Genomic DNA, 20,356 nt, shown 5'->3' with positions numbered 1-20,356 from the left:
CTTGGCAGAGCCCCAGGTAGATGGGCAAAATCGCCCGTCTAGTGAAAATGCCGGGCAAGGGGAGCGTGGCGGTGATGGTTTCCTCTGCACCCCTCCTGCCCTGCATAGGATGCCCTTTAGCCTCTGCGTTCGGAGGCTGACAGGCATCCCCATAGTATTGTGCCCTTCATTGATTAAGTAATCATTTACTATTTGTATAGCTCCAGCTGTGGCAAACTTGCAACATTTGGCTTTTGGTGCTGCATAAATTCAACTTTGGACTGCAATTCAGATAAGATCCCTCAATTCCATATTTATGTATTTTTATGCGTTGACACCTTGTTTTGAGAATTGATAGATTATTTTCATGAGCAGGGGGAAGTATCTAACTGCCTCTCTTTCCTCCAACAGCCGGTATGGATTTTTTTCTTACTTACGAGAGTTATTTGATGCTCCCCAACCTGTGATGAGTTACCTGTGCTCTCAATATCGCATTCATGAGGTCCCTGTGGGAACAGACAAGACCGGAAATATGATTGAAAGGGTGAGGCATGTTTTCAAATATGGGAAGAGAGCTGTAGTGTTTAGGAAGTCTACCATGTAATTCTGAAAATAACTAATACTTGATTATTGGATATTCATAGATACTGGTTGTTGTTGTATTTAATTATATAATCTACTTCACCTTGGGGCTCTCAAAATGATTTACAATAACATGTCAAAAAAAGAGAAAGCAATCTAAAAAGCAACTTGCTTAAAACCTTATAATAGACTCGACATACAGAAAACAGAAGACAAAAAAGTTAAACCAGCAGCAGTTAAGACTCCAATTCCTTTTCTGACTCAGATGACATTCAGCTCCCCATAACTCAAAAGGCTATCAGAGTTTTTCCTGATCATCTAAGGCAGGAGTGCAGAACCTCAGGCCCAGGATCCAAATCCAGTTGTTTGCAGGGTCCCCAGAAAGCCATGCTGCCTTTCCCCCAACTACCGATTGCTTGGTCATTTCCAGCTTTTGTGCATTTTTTTCTCCATTTAAAAAGGTGGAAATATCTCTCCTGAGGCTTAGCTACTGGCAGTAAGAGCTTTAAGCTAAAATATGCAGGCATTTTTGGTATTTTGGGCTGACCTGTTTTGCCTCAGGCCCCGCCCACCATTGGAATGCGGCCCCCAAGAGTTTCTCTGAAATGGAATTTGGCCCTCGGGCTGAAAGAGGTTCAACACCCCTGACCTAAAGGCTTTAAAAGGCAGGCCTGGAGAGCCTTCTTGGGATGGGATTTGAATGGAGGGATGAATGAAAAGAGCATCCTTTCTTTTTTACAGTGTCAGACAGACATGGTGGGAAAGTGGAGGAAAGGGGATTCCAATGGGGAAGAGCAAGGCTTGGGAAGTTTCTCTTTCCCCTTCCCTCAGCACTCTGGTTACTGTATAGTTGTGGTGGTAAGGAATCTCTGTTTCTGGGACCTATAGATACTTACACTGTTTTTACTTTGTTACTACCTGTGTTCTAGCTGTTAAAAATATGACTTAGTCTCTATTCTTTAAATGTTCTACTTTCAGAATCACTTTGTATAATTGTAGTGTTGTCTTTCATGCTCAGGTCATAAAGGAAACCAGACTTAGACAAATCTACACAGCAGAAGAAAGATATATGGTAAAAGTATCCCCGTACACAAATCAAGCTGTTTCTAGTAACTCAGCACTGAGGCCAGCGCAGTTCCTTACTGTCACGGTGGCTGCAGAAGAAAGAAGGAAACTGGAAAATCAGAAGAACGTATGTTGATTTGTTGTTCTTGTTGTTGTTTCCATTTATGAGTTTGCCATGTAGCTGAAGCTTTCAGGACAACAACATAATTTTTAAAAATACAATAAAACTGGTAATAAAACACATAAGCAAAACAATCCTATGGCTCCTAGAGAGTGTTTAAGGCACCATAGGATCTCCTCCACACGCGCAGACATAGCTGCAAGCGTGGAGAAGATCCAATTGTGGATCTTCCCCCTTCCTCCCCTCCTCCCACCAGTTGCGGCAAGGTCCACAGTGGCTCCTCTTTCCAAGGAGGATGGAAAGGGGTGGGAAGGGAGGGAGGAGGAGGGGCCAGGATCTGCAGGATCCAAAAGCCTCCCCATTCCCAGCCCTGTTCCCAGGAAGGTAAACAGGCTAGGCAGGCTTGAGGTCTGTCTAGCTAAAAATACGTTTACAGGATGGCAGCAAGGCTGTTAAAGCCTCTGCTGCTCTTCCTGACCTGTACAGCTCTGGCTGGCAGGGCATTAGGTTGGTGCCTCGGAGTCTTGGAGCCCTCCAGTCTTGGAGCCCTCTGTCTAAAGAGCAGCAACACTAATTTAAAATAGTTTTAAAAGGAGAAATAAATAAAGCAGCTAAAACTTGGGAAAGGGTGGATTTAAAATGCAGCTTTAAACATATTATTAAAAATAAAAGAAGCAGCAGTTAACAGATTTTATGATGACATTTCAGGAAAATAGATAGCCAATGATTTGAACTGTTAGGAGTTATTAATTCTGTAATGTCTTTGGCTTCAGCAATTTGACTGGTATTTTATATCCATTTAACACAGTATTTACCATTTTGTATGGCTACAATTCTAAGCACACTTCCTTGAAAGTAAACGCAAATAAATACGTTTTGGATCAAGCTGTAAGTATCTCTACCACAAGAATATAGGCATCTGATCTTTAAGATGCTATGCACTGTCTTAAAGATCCTTTCATTAATGCTGTAAGCAATTGGGAGTAGTAGACCTTTACTTCCTGTTTCTAAAATAGTTTCTTCTGTTTCCCCAGGAAAATAATTTTTGGCAGATTGTGCTCGTACATTAACAACTTACGTGGTTGAGTGAGTCGCTGCCCCTGCTGGTGGCTTGCTAAAGACCAACTCACTGCCCATTTATTTAAAATGTTTTTAATCCACCATTCAGCCAGAAAGTCTCCTAAGACAGCTCACACTTGTATTATAAAACTCACATGAAAATCACTGATAAAAAGAGCAAAAATAAACCACAGCAGCTGCATTAGTCACTCAACTAAATGCCCTGAAAAGGAAGGTTTTAACCAACTTCCTGAATGAGCTCAGTGAACGGGCCATGAGTTCCCCTGAGCAAAGAGTTCCACAGAGAAGGTGCCACCACAGAAACAGCCATGTTCCTCACTGCCATTAGCCTTGTTTCTGAAGACAGCTGTCACTTGAGGATCTTAAATCCCAGCATGAAGAAACACTGTACATAGACCTGTTATGAAGCTAGTTCTAAAATATTTTTCCAGTGTTGTGAGTATTCTGATATTAAAATACATTAATAAGTTAACTAACTGTTAAGTGCTTGGTTTCTGAGAATCTGGAATACCTGAGGAATATTTAAGGTTAATTGATAAGGATATATGTAAAGGAGTTTTTCAGCAGGCAGGCAGCTGAAGCTTCTGGTCGGACATGTGGCCTGGGAAGTTATTCATGCAGGAGGGTAATTCAGCAGGTCAGTAAGTTAATAGATGGAGAGAGCAATCCTGTGGCCACTAGACACTGTCCATAGTGTCATATAGACACTGTCTATAGTGGCCATAGGATTGTTCAGTTTCTGGAAACTGAGGCTGGAGCCAGGGTTCTAACCTCAGTTCCCAGAAACTGCACTCCTCGCCCCCTCATAGCTGGCATGCTTCTCTCCGCACTGGCTATGTCCCCATGCTTGGAAATGGAATGTGGAGACAGAGGAAAGGAGACAGTCCTGGGGGGCGGGGGAGGAAACCACACAAGCTGCTTTATTCAGCTTCCTATCTAGTGTCCGAGCCCTTTCCCTCCTCCTCCCCAGAGCTGCACCTAGACAGGTGAAATCACCCATCTAGGCAAAAATCCCCACCGTGCTCCAGCTGCCCTGCATAGGATAATTACTAGCATCCGATTTTGGAGGCTGGTGACTATCCAGATAGGATCGTGCCCTAAGGCTGCAATCCTATACACACCAACGAGTGAGTCCCATTGAACTCAGTGGGACTTACTTCTGAGTAAATATGCAGAGAACAGAAAAACCTATGGCTAGTTGTTAAAGACAAATTTGCTTAACTATCTCTGTTCTTTATCAAAATTGCTACTCTGTTCAACATGGGAGTAGCATGAAGTGGTGGATTGGTTTATAGCAGTAAGTCCTCATGCAGCCTTAGTAAGATTGTACTGAAAACATTGTAAAATGGGATTTTCTTCTGTGCTCGTTACTTCAGAAAATTAAGAGTCGGTTGCAGTCATTGGGTTCTCGTATGGCTGCACTATTGGAGAGTCAGCAACGTCTGGACCACAAAGACAATGAATTAAGAAAACAGAAAAAGGAGCTTTTGGACCAAAAAAACAAAAAGAAGCAGTTGGAATCAAAAATTAGCATGAAATATGAGAGGTATACATTTAAAAAAAAAATCCTTCTAATATTTTAGTATATTCTTTGGTGTATTATTTTAAAAGTGTATGTTGAGGGAACTGAGACAAAAGTGGATCAGGAGTTTTATTTTCTTGATACTTTATTGATTTGGAACCATTTAACAATGGTTTTCCTTCTGCTGAGAAATGTGAACTTTTGACTGAGATAGTTGACACAAGATCTAGTTTGAAATTAGGCATTAGTGATTTGCTAGCCTGGTTTAAAACATTGACTTCCCGCCCTCTTGTTTATTTTGGGCTTCAGCTCAGATGAGTTCTTAGCCCTGGAACTAAATGTTCATACTGTGATAATTGCCTACCACATTTTTTCAGTGTTGCTTTGATACAGTGGTAGTACAATCATCTGAACCCCTTCTAGATTGGAAGACTAAGTTTTACAAGAAAGCTTTTCAAAACCGAATTAAAAAATAATTTGATTTAGGTCATAATCAGATATGTTTGCCTTTTAACTCCATAGTTCCCTTCAGTTCTTCCTCCTTAGCTGCTTCATCCTTTCAGCAGCTTCAGGCAGCCTGGGCAGTTTGGTTCCCTTTGCTCTAAACTGCAGCCTCTTTGCTACAGCATTTCCTTCCACCCCCAGCTCTAGTTTGGCTGCTTAGATTTCAGTGGCAGGTTATAGAAGCTACTATAGAATCTTGCAACGATCATTAATAGTTAGGGGAAGCAGGGTGGGGAAGTGGGGGAGAAGAGAGATGGCTTGGAAATGTGACTGAAAGGTATATTTTAACATATTTTGATGGCACAGACAAACCTTTCAGTCATTTGGGGGCAACCAAAGAACTATCTTTGCATGTCCATTGTATGGTGCATTGTTTGTCCACACTGCTTGTTTATACTTGATCTACAATTTCATTAAATTGCTTTGTTTACAAAAATTATATAAGTTGAGGAAAATGTTAGGAACAGTATGTGCAGAAACTTAAGTCCATGTGTGTGCCTTTAGAAACTGTTGGACATTAACTTGCAGAAAACAACCCATGTACTTGCCAAATCACACGTGTGGTGGTGTTTAAATTTGTTGTTGTTCAGTCGTGTCCGACTCTTCGTGACCCCATGGACCATAGCACGCCAGGCCTTCCTGTCCTGCGCTCACTCCCGGAGCGTGCTCAAGTTCATATTCATTGCATCCGTGATGCTATCTAGCCATCTCATCCTCTGCCGTCCCCTTCTCCTTTTGCCTTCAGTCTTTCCCAGCATCAGGGTCTTTTCCAGGGAGTTTTCTCTTCGCATTAGGTGGCCAAAATATTGGAGCTTCAGCTTCATTATCTGTCCTTCCAATGAGCACTCAGGGTTGATTTCCTTGAGGATGGACTGATTTGACCTCCTTGCAGTCCAGGGGACTCGTAAGAGTCTTCTCCAGCACCACAGTTCGAAAGCATCAATTCTTCGGCGCTCAGCCTTCCTTATAGTCCAGCTCTCACAGCCATACATTACTACTGGGAAAACCATAGCTTTGATTAGACGGACCTTTGTCGGCAAGGTGATGTCTCTGCTTCTTACTATGCTATCTAGGTTTGCCATAGCTTTCCTCCCAAGGAGCAAGCGTCTTTTAATTTCATGGCTACAGTCACCGTCTGCGGTGATCTTGGAGCCCAAGAAAGTAAAATCTGTCACTGCTTCCATTTCTTCCCCTTCTATATGCCAGGAAGTGATGGGGCCAGATGCCATGATCTTAGTTTTTTGAATGTTGAGTTTCAAACCAGCTTTTGCACTCTCCTCTTTCACCCTCAACAAGAGGCTCTTGAGATCCTCTTCGCTTTCTGCCATTAGGGTGGTATCGTCTGCATATCGGAGGTTATTGATAATTCTCCCAGCAATCTTAATTCCGACCTCTGATTCATCCAACCCGGCATTTCTCATGATGTACTCTGCATATAAGTTAAATAAGCAGGGTGACAATATGCAGCCTTGTCGTACTCCTTTCCCAATTTTGAACCACTCGATTGTTCCATGTCTGGTTCTTACTGTTGCTTCTTGACCCTCGTACAGGTTTCTCAGGAGACAGGTAAGGTGGTCTGGTACTCCCATCACTGTAAGAATTTGCCAGAGTTTGTTGTGATCCACACAATCAAAGGCTTTAGCGTAGTCAATGAAGCAGAAATAGACGTTTTTCTGGAATTCTCTTGCTTTCTCCATGATGCAGCGAATGTTGGCGATTTGATCTCTAGTTCCTCTGCCTCTTCGAAACCCAGCTTGTACTTCCGGTAGTTCTCGGTTTGCATATTGCTGAAGCCTAGCTTGTAGGATTTTGAGCATCACCTTGCTGGGATGTGAAATGAGCGCAATTGTGCGGTAGTTTGAACACTCTTTGGCATTGCCCTTCTCTGGAATTGGAATGTAAACTGACCTTTTCCAGTCTTGTGGCCACTGTTGAGTGTTCCAGATTTGTTGGCATATTGAATGCAGCACTTTAACAGCATCATCTTTTAGGATTTTAAATAGCTCGGCTGGAATACTGTCATCTCCGCTAGCTTTGTTGTTACTAATGCTTCCTAAGGCCCACTTGACTTCACTCTCGAGGATGTCCGGCTCAAGTTCAGTGACCGCACTATCATGGCTATCAGGGACATTCAGATCTTTCCTGTATAGTTCTTCTGTGTATTCTTTCCACCTCTTCTTAATCTCATCTGCTTCTGTGAGGTCCCTGCCTTCTTTGTCCTTTATCATGCCCGTCTTTGCACAAAACGTTCCCTTGAGATCTCCAATTTTCTTGAAGAGATCCCATTCTGTTGTTTTCCTCGATTTCTTTGCATTGTTCATTTAAGAAGGCCTTCTTGTCTCTCCTTGCTGTTCTCTGGAACTCTGCATTCAGTTGGGTATATCTTCCCCTTTCTCCCTTGCTTTTCACTTCCCTTCTTCCCTCAGCTACTTGTAAAGCCTCATCAGACAGCCACTTGGCTTTCTTGCATTTCTTTTTCTTTGGGATGGATTTCGTTGCTGCCTCCTGAACAATGTTACGGACCTCCGTCCATAGTTCCTCAGGCACTCTGTCTATCAGGTCTAATCCCTGCAATCTATTCCTCACCTCCACTGTATATTCATCAGGGATATGATTTAGGTCATACCTGAACGGTTTAGTGGTTTTCCTGACGTTCTTCAATTTAAGCCGAAATTTTGCAAGAAGCAGCTCATGATCTGAGCCACAGTCAGCTCCAGGTCTTGTTTTTACTGACTGTATGGAGCTTCTCCATCTTTGGCTGCAAAGGACATAATCAATCTGATTTCGATATTGACCATCTGCTGACGTCCATGTGTAGAGTCGCCTCTTGTGCTGTTGGAAAAGAGTGTTTGCTATGATCAGCATGTTCTCTTGGCAAAACTCTATTAGCTTTTGTCCTGCTTCATTTTGTACACCAAGGCCATGCCTGCCTGTTATCCCGGTGATTTCTTGACTTCCTACTTTAGCATTCCAATCCCCTATGATGAAGAGGACATCTTTTTTTGGTGTTAGTTCTAGAAGGTGTTGTAGGTCTTCATAGAACCAATCAACCTCAGCTTCTTCGGCCTCAGTGGTTGGGGCATAGACTTGAATTACTGTGATGTTGAATGGTTTGCCTTGGATTCGTACTGAGATCATTCTATCATTTTTAAGATTGTACCCCAGTACTGCTTTTCCCACCCTTTTGTTGACTATGAGTGCTACTCCATTTCTTCTAAGGGTTTCTTGCCCACAGTAGTAGATATGATGGTCACCTGAATTAAATTCGCCCATGCCTGTCCATTTTAGTTCGCTGATTCCCAAGATGTCGATGTTCAATCTTGCCATCTCATGTTTGACCACCTCCAGCTTACCTTGATTCATTGATCTGACATTCCAGGTTCCTAAACAATATTGTTCTTTACAGCATCGGATTTTCTTTTCACCACCAGACACATCCACAGCTGAGTGTCCTTTCGGGTTTGGCCCAGCCGCTTCACTCTTTCTGGCGCTACTTGGAAATACCCTCTGCTCTTCCCCAGTAGCATATTGGACACCTTCCAACCTGAGGGGCTCATCTTCCGGTGTCATATCTTTTAGCCTTGTGATACGTTCCATGGGGTTTTCTTGGCAAGAATACTGGAGTGGGTTGCCATTTCCTTCTCCAGTGGACCACATTTTGTCAGAACTCTCCGCCGTGACCTGTCCGTCTTGGGTGGCCCTGCACGGCATAGCTTATGGCTTCACTGAGTTACGCAAGCCCCTTCGCCACAACAAGGCAGTGATCCATGAAGGGGCCACATTTTGTCAGAACTCTCCGCCGTGACCTGTCCGTCTTGGGTGGCCCTGCACGGCATAGCTTATGGCTTCACTGAGTTACGCAAGCCCCTTCGCCACAACAAGGCAGTGATCCATGAAGGGGGGTGTTTAAATACCCGGAGGAAAAATACTTGGGGTGGTATCCAGCAAGGCTGCTCCATTTCTGCTGGTTCTGTTGTGGTCGCAGGACCCAACTCTTGTGCAACGGGGCTTTTGCATTTCTAAAAATGACCCTGGAAAAAAAGTGGAAATGCTCATTTCTGGATTGGGACAGGTCAGCAAAGCTCCCTTCTGTGAACTCCACTGATCTGCCCCGTTTGTGCTTCTTTGGGTTATTTTTAGAAATGCAAAAGCCCTGTTGCACAAGTGATGGGTCCCACAAGTGCACAGGCACAATAGGATGCTACCTTTGGGCAGGATCCAGTTAACATTAAGCACTTTCAAGTCTCATTGGTTTAAACTGAGAGGGTTAAATACTTGCTTAAATCTTTCCCATTGAAATCAGTGGTGTAGATCCAAAGGTGCTCTTGTGTGAGCCCAGAGGTACTTCTGCTCATGCAAGGTTCCCTCCCCTAATTTCCACCAATTTCCCCTGCATGTCATCCTGTGTTGTTCCTGAAGTTCACTTGACTCTCAGAAGCAGCTTTCCAGGGGCTCTTGTGGGGAGGATGTGGGGAAGCCCCATTGCACAGAGTTCTGCTTGCACATATTTATTTCCAGGACTGTGGGATTTAAAAGTGCTTAACTTTGGCTAGATAATTAAACCCTTTATGTTAATAAAAGATGCTGCCTTTTTAAAGAAGTGTGTGTCTGTGCGCGCAATGTGTGATGTGATTACACAGTCCAAGGATGGGTAAAAGTGAATTGAATTCAGTTTGGGGAATTGAGGTAATGATGATGAAAACATTATTGTATTGTCTAGGGGGATAACCTATGCTTATTAGTTTCAAACAAGATACAAGTTGCTAATGAAATGGTGATAGGATAGATCTCTTCTAGATGCATTATTGAAAATTAGATATTTGTTAACAGTAACAAGCCCTTTAGAGTCTTTTAGGGCCTCTAGGATGGCTTGCACAGCTTATTCTAATTTCCTTTATTTAAAAAGTAGCTATCCTGCCTTCTAGTTTCAGAAATATTCATTAATCCAGCCTTTTTAGTGTTGAAGGGGGAATTTCATAATTCACAAACTATTGCCGATACATCTTTCTTACATAGTTTAAGACACATGGAGCAAGATGCCCTCAACCTGGAAGAAGAGTCTGAGCAAGTAAATGCTAAAATTAAAAAAATCAACACCCAGAAAGTAAAACTTGTAACAGAATGTATGCAACTGATAAAGGTAAGCACACGTTTCTTAAGGGTTGCTGTTACTATTGCATATAATGAAATTGTTCAAATTATGATGAGTTACTGTTATTTCACTCCTTCCCTTCCCTCTTGAAAAAGGCATTGATTTAAATGCTAATTGCTACATGTATTGATTTCTTAATCTCAGCTCTTAATAACTTGTCACTCAATTACTGCCTCCATTTTAGAAGTATTGTGTTGAGTGGTACTAGGTGATAAGAAAGCTTTTGATCAGTGACATGTGAGTTATCACGTGATGTTAGTCTTAATGTGATGAGTATTATGTGAACTCATCTCAAATTAGTGGAGTCAGATTGCCATCGATGCTGTTGTTAAACTTGAGGGTTCCAGTATCCGCATCATGACCGTGCAGATGTTCCCAAAATTCTACTAGTCTGCAAAAATGTTGCCCGCTTGGATCTGTGTAACAAGGGAGTTTGAGATGTGGTTCTGGCAAGCTAGTAAGAATCAGTAGTCCTGGACGAAGGTCCAAGTAACTAACTGTAAGGCACCTAACTGTAAAGCTGAGTTTCTTCTAATGCTTTTAATCCAAAGTGGATTCTCAGTGCCTTTCCAGTTAACCATTAACAGACAAAACTGTATTCTATTCTTAGTGCTGATCTCAGCCTAGCATCAATGGTGTGATATTCCAATGCTTTATAATACAGAGTATTGCTGCAGAGAGAGAGAAAGTGAGCACCTTCCCACTTTTAATAGCTATTTAAAGTTTTATGATTTTTCAACAAAACAAGAACAGGCTTTATAACCTCCTTCCACTCCCACCACACACCCAGCATAACATGTTTCACTGTACTGATAAGAACAATCAGTTAGTTGTACCTATAAAGACAATGAGGAGGAGAAGGAAAAGGGAAATAAAGCGGCCTCAAGGGGTGTTGAAAGGGTGATGGTGAATCCTTAAGAAAACATGAAGAGCGTGGCAGGTTAAAATAATGGTATCTTGTTATGATTCATAAACTGCAAGGAGTGACTCCCAGATTTTTTGAAATTACCCGGAGCCCCCTCATCTGTTAAGTGCACCTTTTCTTTTGATACTAAGTCCAAAAGGTCCTCTAGCCAAGGTTCGATAGAGGAAGGAGCCTTCACCTTCCAGGCTTGCTGGACAATTTGCTTCACAGTTGCTCATAGCACACGCTGGCTTTGTCCTTTGCTGAGATTCCATCCTTCCTACTACTGGCACTCCTACACTGGAGAAATGGAATGCACCGTTTCTAAAGACATGCACCGTGGGGAAGGGGAGGAATGGAAAAAGTTCACAAATGTGCAAGGCATTCCTATGGGAGGCAACTGTAGCTGTACTGAAGCTTGCTCCTTAAAAGTGCTTTGTGAGTGCTCTCATGTATCCATGGTGTAAAGGGGAAGTGCTCTGCCTTTAAAGACATGTTTAAAAAGTCACAAAGTGGCATGGACCTTTTGAGGTGGGTGGGAGGAAGAGCAACACTTCTGTTGCTTTTCCTTTGCGATGTCACAGGTGCTATTCGTGCCACTTGCTCAGTCACAGTCCAAACCATTCTAGTTACCACAACAGACATGTTAAAAGAGAGAATCACTAAATTTTCCCCAGTGTCAGCATACTTGAGGTATTTCCGTGATGCAACAACTGAGTAACAGTGTGGGGGAAAGCATCTGGCAAGTCTCCTGCACGTATCAACAAATCGTGATGGTGCAGTTGGTAGTGAGCATCTCTCAGTATTTGTTCCAATCTAGCTGATTGCTTTAAGGGAGGGAAGCTGCTGTTGCTTGGGCCTGCTCGGTGTGGACTGAACTGCTGCTAGGCCCTCTTGTGTTTTAGTTATATGAGCTCAGCAGATGTGGGTGAGAAAAATAGAAGTGCCTGGTTGAGGGTCACAGGAGAGGAAGGGCTTAAGTTCCTGTGTTATGTGTAAAGAGATGGGGGCTCTTCTATAGGTTCACTAGTGTCTGGTATGGCAAAGGAGACTATAGTAGGTTACAGTCAACAGTTCCGTGCATACAAAGAGAAGTATAGTAACTGGAATCCTTATCCCAAGTTGGAAAAGTCGCCTTTGAGTGTCCTTAGGCTTCAAGGATGAAGATAGAACAGTAAATAGTGGAGAACCTCCTGATTTAGAATGATTCAGAGCCACATTACCTTTTATGCAAACATATTTACACGTTATGTTTTTAACATGTTTATTCGAACAACTGACTGGGATTTGCACACTTTCACACATGTGTTATGCTCATTGTATTTTGCCTACACCTGAGACCTCTGAACATTAGTGTGGCTGCATTTTGAGTGAAATGAACTTTGTACTTTTTGTCTTTGTCTATTTTTTTACATTAATAAAATGCTCTTATAACAGATTGCCCACACAAAATAGTACAAAACTCTTCATTTAAAATATAAGCTTCACCTGTTTTAAATCATGCCACGAAAGTAGACCTTATTGATCCCCAGCCACAGAATGTTTGCTCAGACAGAAAAGGCATTGCCTCTGGATTTGCACCAGTTTGAAGAATGACACCCTTCTCTTTAGCAAACTCTTCTGAACAATATTTGTGTTCTGTAGACTTGTGTGACCCTGAATGAACACAAAACAAACTTGGCTCTACAGAATACAACAGCAACGTTCCACAAGAACAGACTTGAGGCTGAATATAAAGCTGCAACTGTACAACTTCGAGCTGTAGAGGTAAGGCCTCCAATTTTAAACTTGGTGAATGAACTTATTTATTTCATTTATATTTTATTTTATGTATTTATTTACAGCATTTGTATACCGCTCCACAACCAAAGACCTCAGAGTGGTAAATAGCAGACAGGATAAAGCATAAAAACACCATATTAAAATAATTTAAAATTGTTTTAAGAGACAGAATTATGATAAAACCAGGTTTGATAAACCATGGCCAGTCACTTGAGGAGGGCTTCCTGAAATAATGTTTTTAGGAGGCGCCAAAGCAACACAATGTTGGTGCCTGCCTGACCTCCAAAGGCAGGGAATTCTATAGGAAGGGGGTCACGACACTGAAGGCTGTTTTCCTGGTGGACTCCAATCGGGCCATGGTCCATGTGGAACCATCAGGAACATGCTCTCTGATGACCTCAATGACCAGGCAGGCTGGTAAGGGAGAAGATGCTCACTCAGGTATCCTGGTCCCATGTTGTTTAGGGCTTTGTACACTAGTACTAAAACCCTAAACCTGGCCCAGTAATGAATAGGCAGCCAGTGCAGTTCCTTCAGCAAAGGAGTTGCATGCTGAAACAGGGCAGCTCCTGACAACAGCCGAGCTGCTGCATTCTGCAGTAGCTCCAGCTTGTGGAGCAGCCTTAAGGGCAGCACCACATAGAGTGCATTGCAGTAATCCAGTCTTGAGGTTATTAGTCCCTGTTCCACTGTGGTCAAGCGATCCCCATCCAGGAGAGGCCGTAGCTGGCGAACCAGCTGAAGCTGGTAAAAGACACTCCGAGCCACTATGTCCACTTGGGCCTCCAGCAACAATGATGGATCTAGGAGTACCCCCAGACTATGAACCTGATCTTTCAAAGGGAGTGCAACCACATCCAGAACAGGCAATGAGCCTATCTCCCAGACTTAGGAACCGCTCACCCACAGGGCTTTCATCTTGCCAGGATTCAGTTTCAGTTTATTGGCCCTCATCTAGTCCATTACTGAATTTAGGCACTGATCCAGGACTTGCACAGCCTCTCCTGATTCAGATGTCACAGGGAGATAGAGCTGCATGTCATCAGCATACTGATGGCATTTAGCTCCTAATCCCCTAATGACCGCTCCCAGCTGCTTCATATAGATGTTAAACAACATTGGGGACAAGATTGTACCCTGCGGAACCCCATAGTTCACTTGCCAAGGGCCAAGGAATACTCACCCAGTGTTACTCCCTGAAATCGGCCCTGTAGGTAGGACTGGAACCACTGTAACACAGTGCCTCCAATACACATCCCACAGAGTTGATCCAGGAGGATACCATGGTCGTTGGTATCAAAAGCCAATGAGAGATTGAGCAGAATTCACAGGGTTGCACCCCCCCTGTCCCTGTCTCCCACCTTTTGTCCGCTGTGGAACTTAGGGTGGCTACATGTCATTCCCAGGTGCTCTCCCCTCCAACAACTGACCAGCTCCACGCCTGCTTAATTTCAGCAAGGTGGCTGCCTCATGTGCCTTCAGACCATGTCTTGGGAACTTGAGAACATATGAAATACAGTGGTGAGAAAAAGTTTGTGAACCCCTTAGGATTGTCACATATTTCCAACCTAAAATGTTATTAGATTTTAATCTAACCCTATAATCCTAGAAAAGAACAATAGATAACCTGATTAAACTAATGACATACAAATATGATGCTTTTTTCAACATTTATTTATCCACACCTGATTCAACATCCATGTGTGAAAAAGTATGTGAACCTTTAAATTCAAGGCGGCACCTCCTTGAGCAGCAATTACTTCAAGTAAGTGTTGCCTGTAACTGTTGGTCAGTCTCTCACATCAGTTGTGAGGAATTTTGGCCCATTCCTCCTTACAGAACTGCTTCAACTCAGTTTGTATGTGTGCTTTTAAAGAGGGAAGACCTAGTTTACTCCTTAATATGGCATTGGGTGTGCCATGTACTATTGCCAAAAGCAGACACAAGAACTGTTTTTGGATTACATCCGGTTCATCTCTGCATGACTGCTCCAAATTGCTGCTCCATATAGAAGGTTGGATACAATCTTGGCGATGTAAACTTTTACCATTGGTTCTACTAAGCAGTGGCCCTCAGTATGATAAAGCTTCTTTATGGGCCCCAATGAGCGGGTGGCTGAAGATGTAATTGCCTCGAGGTGGGTATGCCATAGGGTATTTTCAGCAAAATGGAGACCCAAATATTTAAATGAGTGACACTGTTCTATCCTGTGTCCATCCAGAGCCCATTGATGCTGCTCATGTGTCTTGGCAAACACAGCCACTTAATAGTCTTACTATAATTAATAAATAGGCCTTCTTGCTTACAATAAGTTCCAAATTTGGTAAGCAATCATTTCATGTCCGTTTGAGTCAAGGAAATGAGGGCCATATCATCTGTGTAAAGCAGAACTGGGATTTTCTGTTTCCCGACAGCAGGGGAGGAAGGGGAGAGAAATTCCTGAGTTAATGTCATTTATGTAAAGATTAAATAAAAGTGGTGCCAAGATGCAGCCATGTTTGACACCCCTCGCTGTGGGAATAGGGTCTGAAAGGGAACCTGCTATACCAATTCGAATTTTGATACCAGTATTGGAATAAAGCTGCTGTATAAGAAATAGCAGGTGTTTATCTCGTGAAAAAAGGAAAGGTTTCTCCTGTGCAAGCACTGGGTCATTACTGACCCCTAGAGGGACGCCTGCTTATGCTGGCGTTTTCATGGCAGACTATAGCGGTGTGGTTTGCCATTGCCTTCCCCAGTCGTGACTACCTTTCCCCCAGCAAGCTGGATACTCATTTTACCGACCTCGGAAGGATGGAAGGCTAAGTCGACCTGAGCCAGCTACCTGGGACCCAGCTTCCGCTGGGATCGAACTCAGGTCGTGGGGAGAGTTTCAGTTGCAATACTGCCACCTACCACTCTGCGCCACACGAGGCTCTTTATCTAGTGAACTAGTATCTAATTTTTCCATAAACGCTGTTCGTCTATAGAATCTAAAGTAGATGATAGATCTATGAATGCAGTATATAACTTTTTTGATGGCCGGTTTACATATTTTTGGATAAGATAATTCAAGACAAAGCACTGATCAGTTGTGCTATTCCGCTTGCGAAAGCCAGCCTGCACTGGGGATAAAATTTGCTGCTATTCCACCCATTGTTCCAATTTATCTAGAAGGTCTCATGCATATATTTTAGCAGGAACATCAAGGAAACTTATTGGGCGATAATTTTGGGGGTCCCCAGAATCACCTTTCTTATAAATTGGAACTACGATACTAGACATCCAGCCAGCTGGCAATATCCCAGTTGTATTAATTGATGTAAATAGTGTTGCCAGAATTGGCACTCACCACTCTGGATCCATACAAAAGATTTCAGGTGGCAGCATATCCCATCCTGGGACTTTACCTAACGTGAATTTTCCAATGAGACGTTTTACTTCTGCTTCGCTAACAGGACCACACAGGTACCACCTCTAGAGCTGACTTATTTGTTGTTTCATACCTCTGTACTTGACCTTCTTTGGGGTTACCTTTATACATATTTCCAAAATACAAAACCCATTTTTGCCATTGCGATATGGCTCTCCACCACTGGTTTAATTTAAGACCATGTGCTACTAGATCCCAGAAATATTTTTCATTCTTACTAATGATGGCTTGCCCAAGATCTTTCTAAAATTTATTAGCATGACTTTCCTTTTTCCCTCTTAAGAGATCTTTATATGCACGTCACTATATCAAAAACCTTCTAATTTGATCATCAGATTTCTTTGTCCTTAAAGATATAGCTGCTTTAACCAGGGACTCTTTGCTACTTCTACACTCTGCATGAAACCAGGATTGTGTGCGGGGTTCTATCTTCTGATGCCCAGATTTCACCAAAGAGGACCTTAGATTTTCTAGCAAGACCTGGTATAGGCTAACTAAGATAATTATCTGCCTTATTTATAAATTCAGCTCTGAGCTTCATCATAATTCAGTTCCCCAGAATTTGCCTTATTTCATCTGCCACAGGTAATGACTGTCTAATACGTCTTTCCCCAATGTGGGTACCTTGCATGGGATGTAAAGTGGTAAGCTGCTTACTGATCTTTATATTGCCTACCTCTGCAACCAATGAGAAGTGATCACTATCTGTCTGTTCCTCTAGATAGAAGGATTGGACTTTTGAATAAATGTTATGTGACACCAAGATGTAATCAACCATGCTGCCCCCATTTTGGGTTAAATAAGTATAGTGGCCATTTGTCCTATCCAATGGCCCTCCATTTAAACATATGTAGCTGATATGCAATAGAATAGAGTATTTGCCCATTTTTATTGATGGACTTGTCCTGTGAGTGTCTGTCTGGGATATTAACATTATCTAAGGCAGTAACTTGTTTGTTCATTATTTTCACCAATTTGAGCATTAAAATCCCCACATAACAAAACATTTGCTCTGGGAATGCTTCCTCAGTGCATTGTAGCGCTTGTTCCAGATCCCACCAGACATCTTTGGCATGCTGATTCATAGTTTTAGGAGGCATTTATACATTCAAACAGATGACAGAGCTGACTCTTGCGACATTCACTAGTACCGTTTGAATATATCCATTATTTGTTAGTTTAAGTCTTTTATATCCAATTGTGGATATAAGGAGGACAGCCAGGCCTCCACTTCCACACCCATGCTTACATGTTTTTAAAACCTTGCAGGGGAATATCATTAACATCTGTGAGCCAAGTTTCTTGTAAACATAGCAGGTCAAATGATTGCATATAGGGGATAAATTTAGGGTCAATAAACTTATTTGTCCAGCCTGGCATATTCCAAGACAGAAGATGCAGTAAAGATTCAGGCTGTTTTGCTATTAGTCTATCTTGTTTAGGAGACCTACAGTGTCTAAAAAAACACTACCAATAGGTACCTGGGCTGGTCCCAACTCAGTGACATTTGAGGGCTTCCTTTCATGAACAGCCCACTTCAGGTCCTGCTACAACATTTCAAAGGGGTTTAGGTCCAGGCTTTGATTAGGCCATTCTAAAACATGGAATTTCTTCTTCCGTAGCCATTCTCTTGTAGATCTGTTTGTATGTTTAGGATCATCGTGTTGCATGACCCATTTTCGGTTCAGCTTCAGAGATGAACAGATGCCCTGACATTCTCTAGAATCTTCTGATACACTGCAGAATTCATACTTACGCAAGCTGTCCAGGCCCTGAGGCAGCAAAGCAGGCCCAAACCATGACATTCCCACCACCGTGTTTGACGGTCGGGATGAGGTTCTTCTGTTCGAACTCGGTGTTTCTTTTTCGCCAAATGTAACGTTTCTCATTGAGGCCAAGAAGTTCTACCTTTGACTCGTCTGTCCAAAGAACATTGTTTCGGAAGTCTTGGGAATCCTCTGTGAGCAGCAGTGTTCTTTTTAGAGAGCAGTGGGTTCCTCCTGGCTATCCTCCCATGAACTCCATTCTTGTTCAGTCTTTGTCACGTTCCTCAGTCCTCTTCCTTCACAATCAGCACACTCCAGGAAACAAAGCTCCAGGTTAACACTACTTTATTGGTTAATGACTAGCCTTCAAATGCAAATTCTAGGAAACTCTGAGACTGCAATCAACCAGCTAATCGACACATCTACAAATATCAATAGAGAATATGAAGTGGAAGTTAGGAAAGTTGCCAGCAGTCTGGGCAAGAACTTCATGGCCAGACTCGCTTCGCAGGGATGCCTCTGCTTAGGGTGGCTCCCTCCTACTTCGGCTATCATGAGTGGCCAACCTGGTGGAGCATCTTAGCTCTGCCCCTAACTTTTCCCATTTCACTCTGTGACGGACTCTCATGTCCCTCAAGTGAAGACTCAACACAAGTCTTGTGTTGAGTGAAGACTTGTGAAGTCTTCACAAGTGAAGACTGTGACGGACTCTCATGTCCCTCATGTCTTGGCCCCCCTCCTCCTCAACTTGCGTTCTCATGGTGGAGGAATGGGGGAGCCGTTCAGCCTGCACCATCTGTGTATCAAGGTCTTGGAAGAAAGTCTTGCTGTATCTGGGCTCACTGGGGAGGTTTCCTCCCTCTGTTCTGGCTGTTCCTATTCTGATTCTGAGTCTGAGCTGCCAGACATCTCCACACGCTCAGATTCATTCCAGACAGGCTTTTTCTGGTAGCTGAGTCATGAACACTCCCATTAGCCAAGGCACGAGTGACCTGCAGATCCTTGGATGTTATTCTGGGGTTCTTTTTGACTTCCTAGATTCTGTGGTGGTTTGTTCTTAGAGAGATTTTGGTAGGAAGACCACTCCTGGATAGTGACTGTGGTCTTGAACCTTCTCCGTTTGTAGGCCATCTGACAGTGCGTTGGTACAGCCCAAATCCTTAGAAATTGTTTTGTAACCCTTTCTAGAGTGATGAGCAGCAATAACTGCTTTTCTGAGGTCCTCAGAGATGTCTTTTGATCATGGCAAGATGTGTTCCCACACAGCCATATGGTGGAGACCAAACTCAAAATGTTTTTGATCCTTTTATAGGGTGGGGCCTCCCACACTCACCCCTGAAAATCTACCTAATTATTTAAACACCTGATTCTAATTATTACCTTTAATTGAGCTGATGCAACCTGGGGTTCACTTACTTTTGCACATAACATGACTCGTAAGTACTCATTGTTAGCCTAATTTATACATTGTTTTATTTCACAAGACATGGGATTGGTTAATATAAACCCTGCTAGATACTTAGAAAAGTACTGGTTTGATTCATGAAGGCTATCATGGCAAAACTATGGAATTACCATAATTATCTTTAAGATTCACAAACTTTTTCTCACCATTGTATATGCAAAGCTCTTTAGAGCAAAGGCTGTAGCTCAGTGATAGAGCACATGCTTTGCATGCAAAAGGTTCCAGGTGCAGTTGCTGACCTCTCCGGATAGGGCCGGGAAAGTCCCCAGGCTGAAATCCCAGAGAGCTGCTGCCAGGATTGACAAAGTTGAGCTTAATGGATCAATAGTCTGACTTGGTATAAGGTCACCTCCTATGTTCATATATACTTTCCATCAGAATCAGCAAAATAATATGAAGAGGCACAGACAGTGCTCACATAGATCACACTGCCTCAGTAAGTCAGCATTTCACATCCTTTTTACACACATAATTGGACGGGGGGGGGGCAGGAACAATCCTTCCGGTGGTTTCCCTTGCCTCCTTAAGAACGCCAGTGCTTGCACTGAACTGTGGATTCGGGTAAACTGAATAGCAGCAGCCAAATACTTTTGCAGTTATATATAAATCAGAAGACTGAACAATCAAGTGAAATTCCATCGCTTCTAATGTGCTTTAGAATTATTGTTGTTCCTGTATTAGTGAACCATGTTTATAGTCTGTATAAAAATGCTTTGTACAAGTTGTGTCAGACAGAATCCAACTTAGTTTTTTCTGTGGGAGACAAATGCTGCCTGTGTGCCTTCTGTGAGCTTGTCAGCACAGGGATTCATTAAGAAAAGTAAAACATTGGATTGGAATATGTTTTCCTTGTTAACATCCATGCACATTTAAAAATGCCACATGAGCATTAACAGATTTTGTGTGTTTCAGTGTTCTGTGTGGCACCTTAGGTCGAGAACTCTAGTATTATCTTAAGCAATTTTGGTTATTTAATTCTCTTAATGAATGTGAGTGACAAATGTGTGTTTATGACCCATATG

General features: G+C 42.7%; 1 protein-coding gene across 6 annotated transcripts in view; it reads left to right on the top strand.

The window, feature by feature from the left end:
- Nucleotides 1–20,356, top strand: part of SMC5 (structural maintenance of chromosomes 5) — a 64,815-nt gene that overhangs the window by 21,378 nt on the left and 23,081 nt on the right. For all 6 annotated transcript variants that reach the window (XM_084834333.1, XM_084834334.1, XM_084834330.1 and 3 more), the window contains 5 exons: nt 391–523; nt 1,580–1,753; nt 4,204–4,373; nt 9,870–9,993; nt 12,554–12,676. In XM_084834333.1, the coding sequence (XP_084690459.1) occupies nt 391–523; nt 1,580–1,753; nt 4,204–4,373; nt 9,870–9,993; nt 12,554–12,676 (724 nt within the window). The remainder of the gene's footprint in view (nt 1–390; nt 524–1,579; nt 1,754–4,203; nt 4,374–9,869; nt 9,994–12,553; nt 12,677–20,356) is intronic.

This window comes from Heloderma suspectum, chromosome 2, assembly GCF_057233095.1.
Source record: "Heloderma suspectum isolate Gila_16-S chromosome 2, 16-S_ref, whole genome shotgun sequence".
NCBI lineage: Eukaryota > Metazoa > Chordata > Lepidosauria > Squamata > Helodermatidae > Heloderma > Heloderma suspectum.
This window is presented reverse-complemented; position numbering and strand designations above follow the sequence as displayed.